The 12,380-nt window shown below is 27.3% G+C and overlaps 4 protein-coding genes across 4 annotated transcripts; 3 read left to right on the top strand and 1 right to left on the bottom strand.

The window, feature by feature from the left end:
* Window positions 1–1,403: 1,403 nt before the first annotated feature.
* GO595_006643 (Cysteine synthase) lies at window positions 1,404–2,303 on the top strand (the record flags this gene model as incomplete). Its single annotated transcript, XM_067920019.1, has 1 exon — window positions 1,404–2,303. The coding sequence occupies one exon, from the start codon at window positions 1,404–1,406 to the stop codon at window positions 2,301–2,303; it is 900 nt and encodes a 299-aa protein (XP_067773206.1).
* Window positions 2,304–4,781: 2,478 nt separating this feature from the next.
* On the bottom strand, window positions 4,782–5,513 carry GO595_006642 (Synaptobrevin family protein; the record flags this gene model as incomplete). The annotated part of the gene is made up of 1 exon (XM_067920017.1): window positions 4,782–5,513. One exon carries the CDS (start codon window positions 5,511–5,513, stop codon window positions 4,782–4,784), a length of 732 nt encoding a protein of 243 aa, XP_067773205.1.
* A 605-nt stretch (window positions 5,514–6,118) lies between these two features.
* Window positions 6,119–6,892, top strand: GO595_006641 (BTB/POZ domain containing protein; the record flags this gene model as incomplete). The annotated part of the gene is made up of 1 exon (XM_067920016.1): window positions 6,119–6,892. One exon carries the CDS (start codon window positions 6,119–6,121, stop codon window positions 6,890–6,892), a length of 774 nt encoding a protein of 257 aa, XP_067773204.1.
* A 3,594-nt stretch (window positions 6,893–10,486) lies between these two features.
* Window positions 10,487–10,957, top strand: GO595_006640 (peptidyl-prolyl cis-trans isomerase-like 3; the record flags this gene model as incomplete). Its single annotated transcript, XM_067920015.1, has 1 exon — window positions 10,487–10,957. The coding sequence occupies one exon, from the start codon at window positions 10,487–10,489 to the stop codon at window positions 10,955–10,957; it is 471 nt and encodes a 156-aa protein (XP_067773203.1).
* Between the last annotated feature and the right edge of the window lie 1,423 nt (window positions 10,958–12,380).

Below are 12,380 nucleotides of genomic sequence, written 5' to 3'. Positions count from 1 at the left end.
GGCATCAAGGAAATTTCCTTGGAAGGAAAAACTCTCATAAATTTAACAACAATGCATTTTACATAAAAAATCATCAAAATATATAAAAATTTGGAGAAGAGGTTAATCTGAATGAAATTACAAAAATAATTCGAAATGATGAAATCGAAAAACTTCAAGAAATTTCATCACAAACAAATTTTAATTTTAATAAAGAAATCGAATTATCAGTTTATGAAAGTTGTGATTTTATTAATCATTTCGTTTCATTAATTGATTATGCAGCATTTTTTGGATAAATTCAATGTTTTAAATATTTACTTATGAATGGTTCTAAATTAGAAAACACAGGTAAATATGCTGTTGCAAATGGAAATGAAGAAATCATTCATTTATGTGAACAAAATCATTCAACATTTAAAGATGCTTATAAAGCAGCAATTAAATTCCATAAAAATAATATCTTAAAATATCTTTAAGATAATCGAAATGAAGATATTAACAATTTAGAAGAGTTAGGAAAGAAATGTGTTTCATATAATAATTTGGATGTGTTTCTGATATTACACAAAGAAGGAATGAAAACTAATAATGATATTATTAATGAATTCGCAAGAATCGGAAATATATTCCTTATAAAGCATTTTCATAAATATTAATGAAAAAAATTTAAAAGATATGCAGTCAAAGCAAACAAACACTTTATTTGGAATTAAAAACAGAGATAAAATCAATGATTTGGTGTGTGCTTGCATTGATATTGATTATTATGAAATTTTATAATTTTAGGAAGCATGGAAACTAATAATTATATTGTTAATGAATCATTGGAAACTGGAAATTTATAACTTGTTAAATACTTTCTTCAAAATAATCAAGTTACAAAGAATGTTTTGCTTTTTGCTTCATATTCAGAGAATGTTGAACATGTGCAATGTTTGTTTTGAAATTTAATGTTTTGAATTTTATCTAAATAAATTTGATCTTATTTTTTTATTTTGAAATTTGTTATAATATTTTAAAATTTATTTGATTTATTTTAATAATTTGATATTTATATTATAATAAAATACTTCATATCGGTATCACATTTTTGTATCTCATATGAACTTCAAAATTAGCTAATTCTTCATAAAACTTAAGCTAAGACAGATTTTATTTTTATGAATTTATTTTGATTGTCCCGTCGTTCGTTTTGTTATAAACTTTGTACAAAGTTTGAACAAATATTCACAACTTCATTCAATGTAACCGAAAACGATTTATTTTGGTTTAATTCTTCTTATCGAACTTCTCAAATTCAAGCAATTATGATGGGACATATGTTGAAAAATTGAATCTGAATTTGCAATCTGATTGGCCTGACATTCGTTCAATTTATTTGACCAAATTGAATTGAACGGATAACATTCCATTTTTATATTATGCGTTTTAACAATGTTCTTGAAACAGTTGGTAATACACCAATTATTAGGTTAAATCATCTTATCAAGCGAGGTGACATTGAAGTATATGCTAAACTCGAAGGATATAATCCAACAGGTTCAGTTAAAGATCGTATTGCACTTAACATGATTATTGAAGCCGAGAAAAGTGGAGAACTTCGAAAAGATAAAATTATCTTAGAGGCAACATCAGGAAACACTGGAATCGGTTTATCAATGATTGGTAAATTAAAGGGCTACAAAGTTATAACTGTTTTACCTGAATCTGTTTCGATTGAAAGAAGGAAAATCCTAAAATCATTTGGAGCCGAAATAATACTTACGCCTGCAAATGAAGGTACTGATGGAGCAATCCGAAAAGCGCATGAAATTTATAATTTAAGTCCCGAAAAGTATTTTATGCCAAATCAATTTTCTAATGTAAATAATTATCTGGCACATTATAACCATACTGGAAAAGAACTATGGGAACAAACTCAAGGAAAAATTACACATTTTGTTGGTTCCATTGGCACTTCTGGTACATTAATGGGCGTTAGCAGGAGATTAAAAGAATTAAATCCAAACATTAAAATCATAGAAGCACAACCTGTTAAAGGTCATAAAATCCAAGGATTAAAGAATATGACTGAAGCCATAATACCTGCAATTTATGATGAAGGTAAAGTAGATGAAATTATTATGATCGAAACTGAAGACGCTTATGATGTCGCAAGAAGGATTACCTTGGAAGAAGGTATATTCGTCGGAATGTCATCAGGTGCAGCAATGCTTGCAACACTACAACTGGTTGAAAATGTACCTTCTGGAAGTGTAATCGTAGTATTATTCCCTGATCGTGGTGAGAAGTATTTATCTACAGTATTATATCAAGAATGATTGATATAATAATCAGTAAACACATCTCAAAAAAAAATATTTTCAAACTTTCTTGTATTAACTGATTGAGAAACTGCTTTTATTATCAGAGATTATTTGAATAATATCGCAATACTAAAACTTTAGATGTGATACAACTTTGATTTTTTTTAAATGTATACATAACAAAACAAGTCATACATTGACATAGTAAAAAATTCTTTACCTTGATAAAAATATCATTCATAGAAGCCTTTTTCAACCTGCAAAAAAAGCATATGTATGCATTCCACGTTTAATGAATTAATATGAAATAATATCATTGTATCTCACACACAATTTTTTTTTTTAAATTATCGTTTTTAACTACTTCCGATTTGATGCAATTGTAAAAATTTAAATCTTCTGCAATTTAGTGATCAAATCGTTATATATATATTCCCAATTATACGCAGATGTATTTAAGCAAACAGTTTTTCACTGTGTCTTAAAATATATCAAAACGCAATAAATTAAAACATTTACACACGAAAACATAAAAATTTCTTACAATTTTACTGCAAAAACATTTTGGTCTGGAGACACGTAATTTCTATTCAAATAATTCAACAATTTCATTGCGCAGACATCTGCCGCAGTTTGCATCGAAGCGAATTTCTTTGTATTATTTGAAGCTATTGAGAACAAATACGACAATTGTCCCTTTAACTTATTAATGATTTTAATCAAAATTTTATTGTTCCAAAAGAACTGAACAACTTCAACGAATTCTTCGACGTTTGGTAACTCATTAAACAAATCTTCGAATTTTATGTTTTTTGTCCATTGGAAAAGCACTAACGAAACGCAACTTAAGTTACCAAATAATTCGATTCCACACTCAGCAAATATCGAATCGATTACTCGATATTGTATGTAATATAAATTTAATGCATTCGTAAAACGCGAAAATGAATTCGTTGAATTGTAATTAAATGAAGAAAGTAAATAATACTTCGATTGATTCGTATGTTCGGATAATGTATCAAGCATTAGACCAAAGTTAGATATGAAATCTGAATCATTACTAACGTTAATTTTGGGTAAGTTCGGAAATTCCGAAATATTTTCAGTTAGAATTTTTTTGATGTGTTGCTCAACATTCGAATTTTGATATGTACGTTGGAGCAATAAGATTGGAATGTCACTGCCAACAGCAAACGAGATGATAAATGACGCAAATTTGGGATATATTTCATTTTGGTTATGGAAAAAATTAAAAATAAAGGAAAAAGTGCCAAAATTTTGAGTGGCATTTTGGAAAGAGGCAAAAAGAGTATCTAAGGAGCCACCATTACTTAGGGTTTGAAGAAATAAAAAACAATTTTTGCGTTCTTCATTGAATTGTCGTTCTTGTGAAAATATATTATTGAAATTAATCGTTGACATGGGAATTTGATCACCTTCTAAATGTTCTGTTTCATCTGGATAATATTGGAAATCATCTGTTTCTTCTGGAATTGAATCTGTATCAATCAATGATAAGATTTCTTGAATAAGTGGAATTAAATAAGCAGGAGCTTCTGTTAATGAGCGAAGATTAGATACCGCTTTCTGAAAATCCCAAACAGATAAAGGACCATCTAAAGCAAGTGAAAGTATGGAATAATTTACAAAGGCAATTTGATGAGGATGTTCAAGGCTCATCCCGCTCTTACATAGATTAAGATATTGGAGTGTAGTAAAAACTTGAAGAACTTGAAAATAGTCCATAGAATATTGAATAAAAGTATTTATCACATATCCAGGATCTCCCTGTATTTTGGGTACTAACTCTCTTCTCATTTTTAGGCGTAGAGCCATGTTATTCTGTGGAGATTGCATGGATAATATTCCCTGCTCCTCCATTTTAATGACATTTTGTTTTTATCAGAAAATTTAACTTTTTCTACATAAATAATTGACATCAAACAATGTGACATGGCTGAAAAAAAAAATATGAAAAAAAGGAAATTAATCAACATAAATTTATGTTTGTTATTACTTGTACCTAGAAAACAAAAAAAAAATTATGACAATCGTTTATTTAAAAAAAATCTAATTTGATTATTAATACTGTGATTGTTTTAAAAGTTGTGCACGTTTCTCATACAGTAAACGCACTTCTTTTTCTAACTGAATTATGTATTCTGTTTGATTATCTTCTTTTGTCTTTCCTTCATCATTGTTTTGATCCTGTAATTTTATTTCATAATCACAGAGGTTTTGCAATTCACTTAATGTTTCCTCTTCTTTCCTCAGGTTTTCCTTAAGTTCCTGATTTTTTTTCTTTGAATGTTCAATTTGAGAATTGACAGACATTTCAATCATTATAATTTCCTCTAGTTCCTTAGCATCTTGAATTAGTTTCCTTTTTAAAGGTTCCAATTCTTTATTATCTGGTTTCTTTGGACTTTTATTTTTTTTCATCTGAAGAAATAATAAAAAGTGACACTTTCGAACGTTAAGAAAAACATTGTTTTACTTATTATTTACTAAATTTTCTGGTTCTGGAGCTGGTGTTGGGGTCGGCTTTACTTCTGGAGAAGATCTACATCTAGGTTTAAGATCAAAACCACCACAACCAATTACAAGTAATAAGTATAAAATAATAAGAACACCAACACCTATCAAAATCCAAAACTTGAATCGGTTCCACCAAAAGTATTTCTTCAATTTGGTTGATTGTTTGTTGAATTCAGTTGACTTGGTTTCTACTTCTTGTGCATCTTCATCTAATTCTTCAATAACTTCACCGCGAAGGATGGCTTCTCGTAAATTATCCTTCATTTTTACAACTGTGTCATCAAGATTTGTTTTGATTTGTGCGATTTTTGCCCTTGTACCTCTTTCGATTTGACGTTGTATTTCTTCTAAGTACGGTTTAAATGAATCTTGGAACTGTAAGTGTTCGGCAGTTTTCCATTGTGCTGCGTATTGTGACAAAAATTTTCCACGGATTGATTGTAGGAAATCACCCATAATTTTTTCGTCCATTTGTCCACCGCTTGTAACCAGCATTATGTTAAAGTCATTGTCATCGTGGAGTATTCCAATAAGCGAGTTATTTGCTTGGCGGAAAATCATTGGAGATTTAATTCCATTGTTATATATGTTAAGATAAAGTTGGTCATAATTGCCCATCACTGGAGTGTGGACTGCTAATGCCTTTGTTCCGTTATATACAGCAATAAAAACACAGTTTGTCGACATTGAAAATTGTCTGTAGGATTTCTGAAAATTTCAGTGCTTAAAATTGTGTAAACATCGGAAAACAAATTTAAAACATTTTTTCTTTGCGTGCCATAATCTCATCATAATGAAATTGTTGAATGGACGAATCCATTTCTATTTTATCATTTTTTTGATACAAACATACTTTAATGTATAACGCTATTATTACGATCTCTGAATATAAATCAGTAAATTTAATATTGAACAAAAAAAGGCATTTAGAGATTGTTTACTTTTTTGCAAAAAAAATATTTTTGATGAATCATATTTATATAAAATTACAATTTTTCAAAATGATTATTCAAAATAAGTTAATAAGTATTTTTACGGTAAATTTCAATTTCTTAAAAAGGCCCTTCTAATATAGTGGCGCTTTTTCTTTTTTCCTTAAATACAGATTATTAATGATTTTAAACTATTAAAATAAAAAATCAAAGTTCATCACATTTTGTTATCCATTATATTAAAGCTTGTCTAAACATGAATACTTTAATAAAAAAAGATTCATTTTATTCTTTTTTTAACATTTTTTACTTTCATTTGAATAAAGAGAAAAATAGGCCAAAAGTGACACTCAAATCCTAATGGATGAAATAACTAAAACACTTCCAGAGTTCTATCATTCAATGGAAAGAATACAATGGCCTGAAGAATCGATTGTTCGTGTTCAAACAAATGATGGCAATCAAATGGTTCTTCACACACCAATTCTTAAGTGTCGTTGGCAATTATTTGCCGAACATCCAGATGAAGCGCTTGAAATCATTCAGAATTCCAGCAGTGAAGAACTCCGTGCTATTTTATTATACACTTATTCTGATCTTCCAGCTCGAAGATCTCTTTCACCTATTTTCCAGAAATGTCAACTTAACCAACCTCAATCATTACAAGAATCCACATTTGTTGAAGACATGCGAAAACTTATGCATGATTCATCCACCACAGATTTCAAATTAATAACCGAAGATAATTGCGTTGTTCCTGTACATCGTGCGATTCTTGCTGTACGTTCCCGGTATTTTCGTTCCATGATAATCACCAATTCACTTGAGGTTATGAATGGGGAATGGAAATCTCCACGCCCAATATCATTGCCAACCATGCAATACTTCGTTGAGTATATGTACACCGGCCAAATAATGTCTCCGCGGACATTTGACCTTATTCCACTAGTTTGGTTGGTTAAGTATTTGCGATTGTCGGGCGAAAAAGAAGTCGAAAACATAATAATTTCTGCTTTAACACGCGAATTAAATGATGAAACTCAAGAGGAAATGCATGAAGCTGCAAAGCATTGGGGCGCAAAATGTGTAATTGATGTAATCGATAAATATGTATCGACAAGAAAAAAATTATAAATATGTAAACTAAAAATATAAATAATTTTGGTGAAAGTTATAAATATTATTGTAATTTTGTATAGAAATTGCTGTCATGGAGTAATATATTATAATAAATAATACCAAAATTGATCAGTTGATATTTAGAATGAAGAAATTTGATTTTTGATTTAAATGTTCAACATGTAAATATTGTATGAGAACAACAACCCATTGGGTATAAATATTTATATATGTTAGATACGAATTATCGATAACATTCTAAATATGTTTCAATTGGTGTAAACTTTCACTAGTTTTAAAATTTTTTATGTAATAAGTAAATAATCAAAATTATGATCATCATAGTAAAAGAGATAATGTTATTATTATACATTATTGTTAAATTTGATAGTTTTTTCCCATTTTTTATACTGGTATATATTTTGATACCGTATGAAAATAGTTTACACAGTTAAAAATAAAAAAATTTTAAAAATATATTAATATATTTTTACATGATGATAACTTGCAATCTCATTTTTTGTTAAAAAATAAAATGGATTAAATCCGTTTTTATTTCTTCAGCTTTTGCTAGAAAATAGTTGTATTAACTTTTTTCAAATTCTGTAGATGAATTTTTTTTCAAATCGACTACTTTCATATGACCATTTCTAGCTTCTAATATGATGACTGTATCAAATATTTTATTTAATTTTTAAATTTTGTTATGAAAAATCAAATCATTAAAATAAACTTGAACCAATAAAAACAAACATCTTTCGCATTAATATCAATTTTTTGTTGTTCAAGTAGAAACTTAACAGTTTCTACATGACCATTTTCTGCTGCAAACATAAGAGGTGTTTTAAATAATTTAAATAATTTCTAAATATTATTTAAAAACATAAAATTTATGAAAAAAATTCGAAACACAACGAATAAACACCTCTTTCATTAATATTTATCCCTTTGCAAGCAATAAATAGTTTAACTATTCCAACAAAGCCTTTTTCAGATGCAATCATTAGAGATGTTTTAAATAATTTGATTAATTTCCAAATATATTTTTAAAACAGAAAGTTAACAAAAGAAGAATTGAATTCAAAAAATGAATATCTTTATTATTTATCTCAATTTCCTCTTGTTCAAGAAGTCATTTAACAATTTCTGTATGACCATTTTCTGATGCATACATAAGTGCTGTTTTAAATAAATCAAATAATTATCCAATACAATTTTGAAACATCAAACAAAACAAATAAATATTTTTGACATTTATTTCAATTCCTTCTTGTTCAAGAAGATATTTAACAATTTCTGTATGGCCATTTTCAGCTGCATACATAAGTACTGTTTTAAAAATTTGAAATAATTTCCAATTATTGTTTTGATATATTAATTAAAATAAATAAATATTTTTAGCGTTAACATCAATTCCTTCTTGTTCAAGAAGTAATTTAACAATTTCTGTATGACCTTTCTCACATGCAATCATGAGAACTGTTTTAATATATTTAGTTAAACTCCATACATTAATAACTAAACATAAAATCATCGAAACAAAATTGAAATTAAAAAATTAAAAATTTTTTGGATTAACATCAACTCCTTCTTTAAGAAGTAATTTAACAATTTCGATGTTATTACATTCACATAGAAAATGAAGAGCAAAATAAAATTTAATGAAGAAATCCCTAATATAAATTTAAAACATTAAAAGGAAAATTTGATTATTTTGACAAACAAAGAAATTCTTTTTATATCATTTTTAACTTCATCATGTTCTAGAAGTAATTTAATAATTTCAGAAGAACAATTGCTGTAAGCATAAAAAAATGCAGTCAAAAATACTTTGATTATAATCCATGTAATATATTGAGACATCAAAATATTATAACATATAATATGTAATATAAATTAATAGAAGCAGTCAAAACATCTATTCCCTCTTGTTCAAGAAGTAACTTAACAATTTCAACATATTCATATTGAGATGCATAAATTAATGCTGTTTTAAATGATTTAAATAAATTCCAAATATTGAATAAGAACAAGAAAATTTAGAAATGAACATCAAAACAAAAAAAAATTACATTTTTAGCATTAATATCTACATTTTGATTGGCGAGAAGTAATTTAACTATTTCAGTTTTACCACAAAGTGATGCATACATAAGTGCTGTCATATATAATAATATATAACTCCAAATTATACAATGAAATACTAAATTTTTATTAAAAACATTAAATAAAATCAATAAAAATCTATTTCATTAACATTAACTTCTTTTTGTTGAAGAAGAATTTCAACAATATCTGCATAATCTTTTTCAGCAGAAATCATTAATGGCGTTTTAAATTATTTAAATAAATTCCAAATAATTTATTAAAATTATAAATCAACAAGATTTACATAATACAAAATTAATAAATATTTTTTGGAATCAATTTTCTTATTTTCAATAATGAATTTAATAACATCAAAATTTTCAATTTCTAATAAGGACAATAAAATATCATTCGGATAATTATAATTTATAAAATGTTTAACAAGAAACATATTACCAATTTTAGATGATTCAACCAAAAATGAATCATATATTGCCATACCATTTTCTTCTAGAAAAGAAAGAATTTCAAAGTTATCATATTTTATACATTTTATTCCAAGATCACTCATATTTCCTATTGCAACAATTTGATTTTCATAAAGATATTTAAAAATATCATTTCGATGGAATCTAATTGCTGCTTTATAAGCATCTTTAAATGTTGAATGATTTTGTTCACATAAATGAATGATTTCTTCATTTCCATTTGCAACTGCATATTTACCTGTGTTTTCGACATTTGCACCATTCATTAGTAAATATTTAAAACATTGAATTTATCCAAAAAATGCTGCATAATCAATTAATGAAACGAAATGATTAATAAAATCACAACTTTCATAAAGTGATGGCTCAATTGTTTGATTAAAATTAAAATTTGTTTGTGATGAAATTTCTTGAAGTTTTTCGACTTCATCATTTCGAATTATTTTTGCAATTACATTTGGATTATGTCCTTCTTTAATGAATTGCTTATGAAGTTCCCAATCGTTATTTTTTATTCGAGCAAGATTTGGTAAATTCATGAATATTTTCTTAAACCGAGAGTTTATATATTTTATATCTGCTAGATCCATATAATGAGCAAAGTATAATGTTTTTTTCTTTTTTAAAGTATTATCATCAATAATATTTTGTTCGAATAATTTTACCAAAAAATAATTTGTTGTATTTGATTTATAAGAAAATTAATAAAAACTTCTGTAATTGGTTGTTTAACTTTTCTTATTTCGGCTTCTTTTTCTTCAATAACTTTCAAAAAATTATAATAAAAACTAACATTTTTCATTTGTGAAACATATGATGAATATATTAATCGGCAAATAACTATATTGAATGAGTTTATATTTTCATCAAGAAAATTCATAATTGAATTAACTGTTTCATTCATGAGATCATCACTTAATTCATATATCATTTTCTCAATCAAAAGTAATGATTGAATATCATTTTTGTTTGAAGATTGAATACGAGTATTGTTGTTTCCCATTTTTTTATTTATGAAAAAAGTGACAGAAAAATGTCGTTAACAATTCACACCGACGTTGGCGATATTAAAGTCGAATTATTTTGTGATGAAGCACCAGATGCATGCAAAAATTTCCTGGCTTTGTGTGCTAGTGGATTTTATAATGGTTTGGCTTTTCATCGAATTATTCCAGGATTTCTGATACAAACAGGAGACAACTCAAAAACAGGAATTGGTGGAAGAAGTGCATTAGGTGAGTCTGTTGAAGTTCAGCCAACAGCAAAATTTAATGAACCAGGGGTTCTTGGATACGCAGAAAAAGAATCTGTTCGTTCTCAATTCTTTATCACTGTTTCTCCTCAGCCACAGCTAAATGGTGAATACTGTGGGTTTGGACACGTAATATTTGGATTGAATAACGTTGAATCAATTAATCGTATTCCTACTCTAGAAGACTTTTACCCCATTAAACCAGTACGTATAAAGTCCATAACTATTCATGCAAATCCATTTGCAAAATAAATATATATGTATCTTTAAAATTTGAAAATAAATCATTGCTTTTCTTATAAAATAATTTCATTCTCTTGTGAAGAAACAGTGATTAGTTATACAATGCTTAAATATTAGAAGAAAACACAAAATTTAGTGAAGAAAAAATAAACGGTATTTCATACGTTAAGTAAAAGATAAAAAATGCATTCAAGACTTCACGAATTCAAATTTTTAGAAAACTATTTCTCGCCACAGTGCAAATCCTACGAATCCTATATTGTAGTTCAAAAGAAAACGAAAAAAAAATTTTTAATGACCAAATATGATCTTCAAATGATAACAATTCCACAAAAACTACTTATTGAAAGAGTTCTTTTCCTTTGCAAAAATTATGAAATGTTTCGTTGTGAAGCAGTTTTCTTTCAAACACATATATCTTCTTTAGATGTAATTCGTTCTTCAGTTGTTCCAAAATATCTTCATATTTTCTATGTTGTTGAACCTTTACCAATGGTAACTCTTGCTGATTATGGAACAATAAATTCAATTTCTGGAAATTTTCTATATCAGCATTTACCAAATATTATTAATGTTTTATCAGCACTTCACTCAGTTAGTTTTTCGTATTTAAATCTTTCACCTTTTTCAATAATTGTTGATGATTCACTTTCGTTACGTCCTCCTCCATTAAATCCATTTGCTTCACCAAAATCCTCAATGCCACCACCTCCAAAAGTTTTTAGAAGTTATTTTCGGACTATTAATGAACAAGTGTTTTATAGAGCTCCTGAATGGAATTCAATTAAACCATTTTGTTCATCTGATACATGGAGTGTTGGTTGTATACTTGGGGAATTCTTTTGTTTTGAAGGACCTATGTTTGGTTCTTTAAGTCCTGAAGATCAAATGAGGCGTACTCAAATGATACTTGGCCCTGCACCTCAATTTCTTAAATGGGTTCCATATAATAGTAATGTAAATAACGATTTACCTGAATTAATTATTGAACTTTTAAATTATGATCCTCATAAAAGACCTGTACTTTGTTCACACTTAAATCAAAGAATCATAAAGTTCATGCTAAAATATATAGAAGAAAATACCGATGAAAACGGAAGTAAAATTCATTTATCTGATTCTACTTTAGATGAAGAAGAAGAAAACACAATTTCTCCATCATTATCATCATTACCAGAATCTCCTATTTTGTTAACATCGAAAGCAGAAGAATTATATCCAACATATGAAATAAGGCAATCTCCAATGAATAATCGATCTCAGTTCAACAAAAACTCGATACATATACCTGCTGATAATCAAAATAGCGAAAGTGAAAATAAATTTAGGAGAAATATAAATTACTCACAAATGTCAAATTCTAATGTTTCATCAGATGAATCTTCTTATTCACATATTTCACAAATAAGCATCTCATCAAGTAGTGATAAAA

Source organism: Histomonas meleagridis, assembly GCF_020186115.1.
Source record: "Histomonas meleagridis strain 2922-C6/04-10x chromosome Unknown contig_45, whole genome shotgun sequence".
Lineage (NCBI taxonomy): Eukaryota > Parabasalia > Tritrichomonadida > Dientamoebidae > Histomonas > Histomonas meleagridis.
Note: the sequence above shows the minus strand (reverse complement) of the source record. Positions and strands in the feature narration are given on the sequence as shown.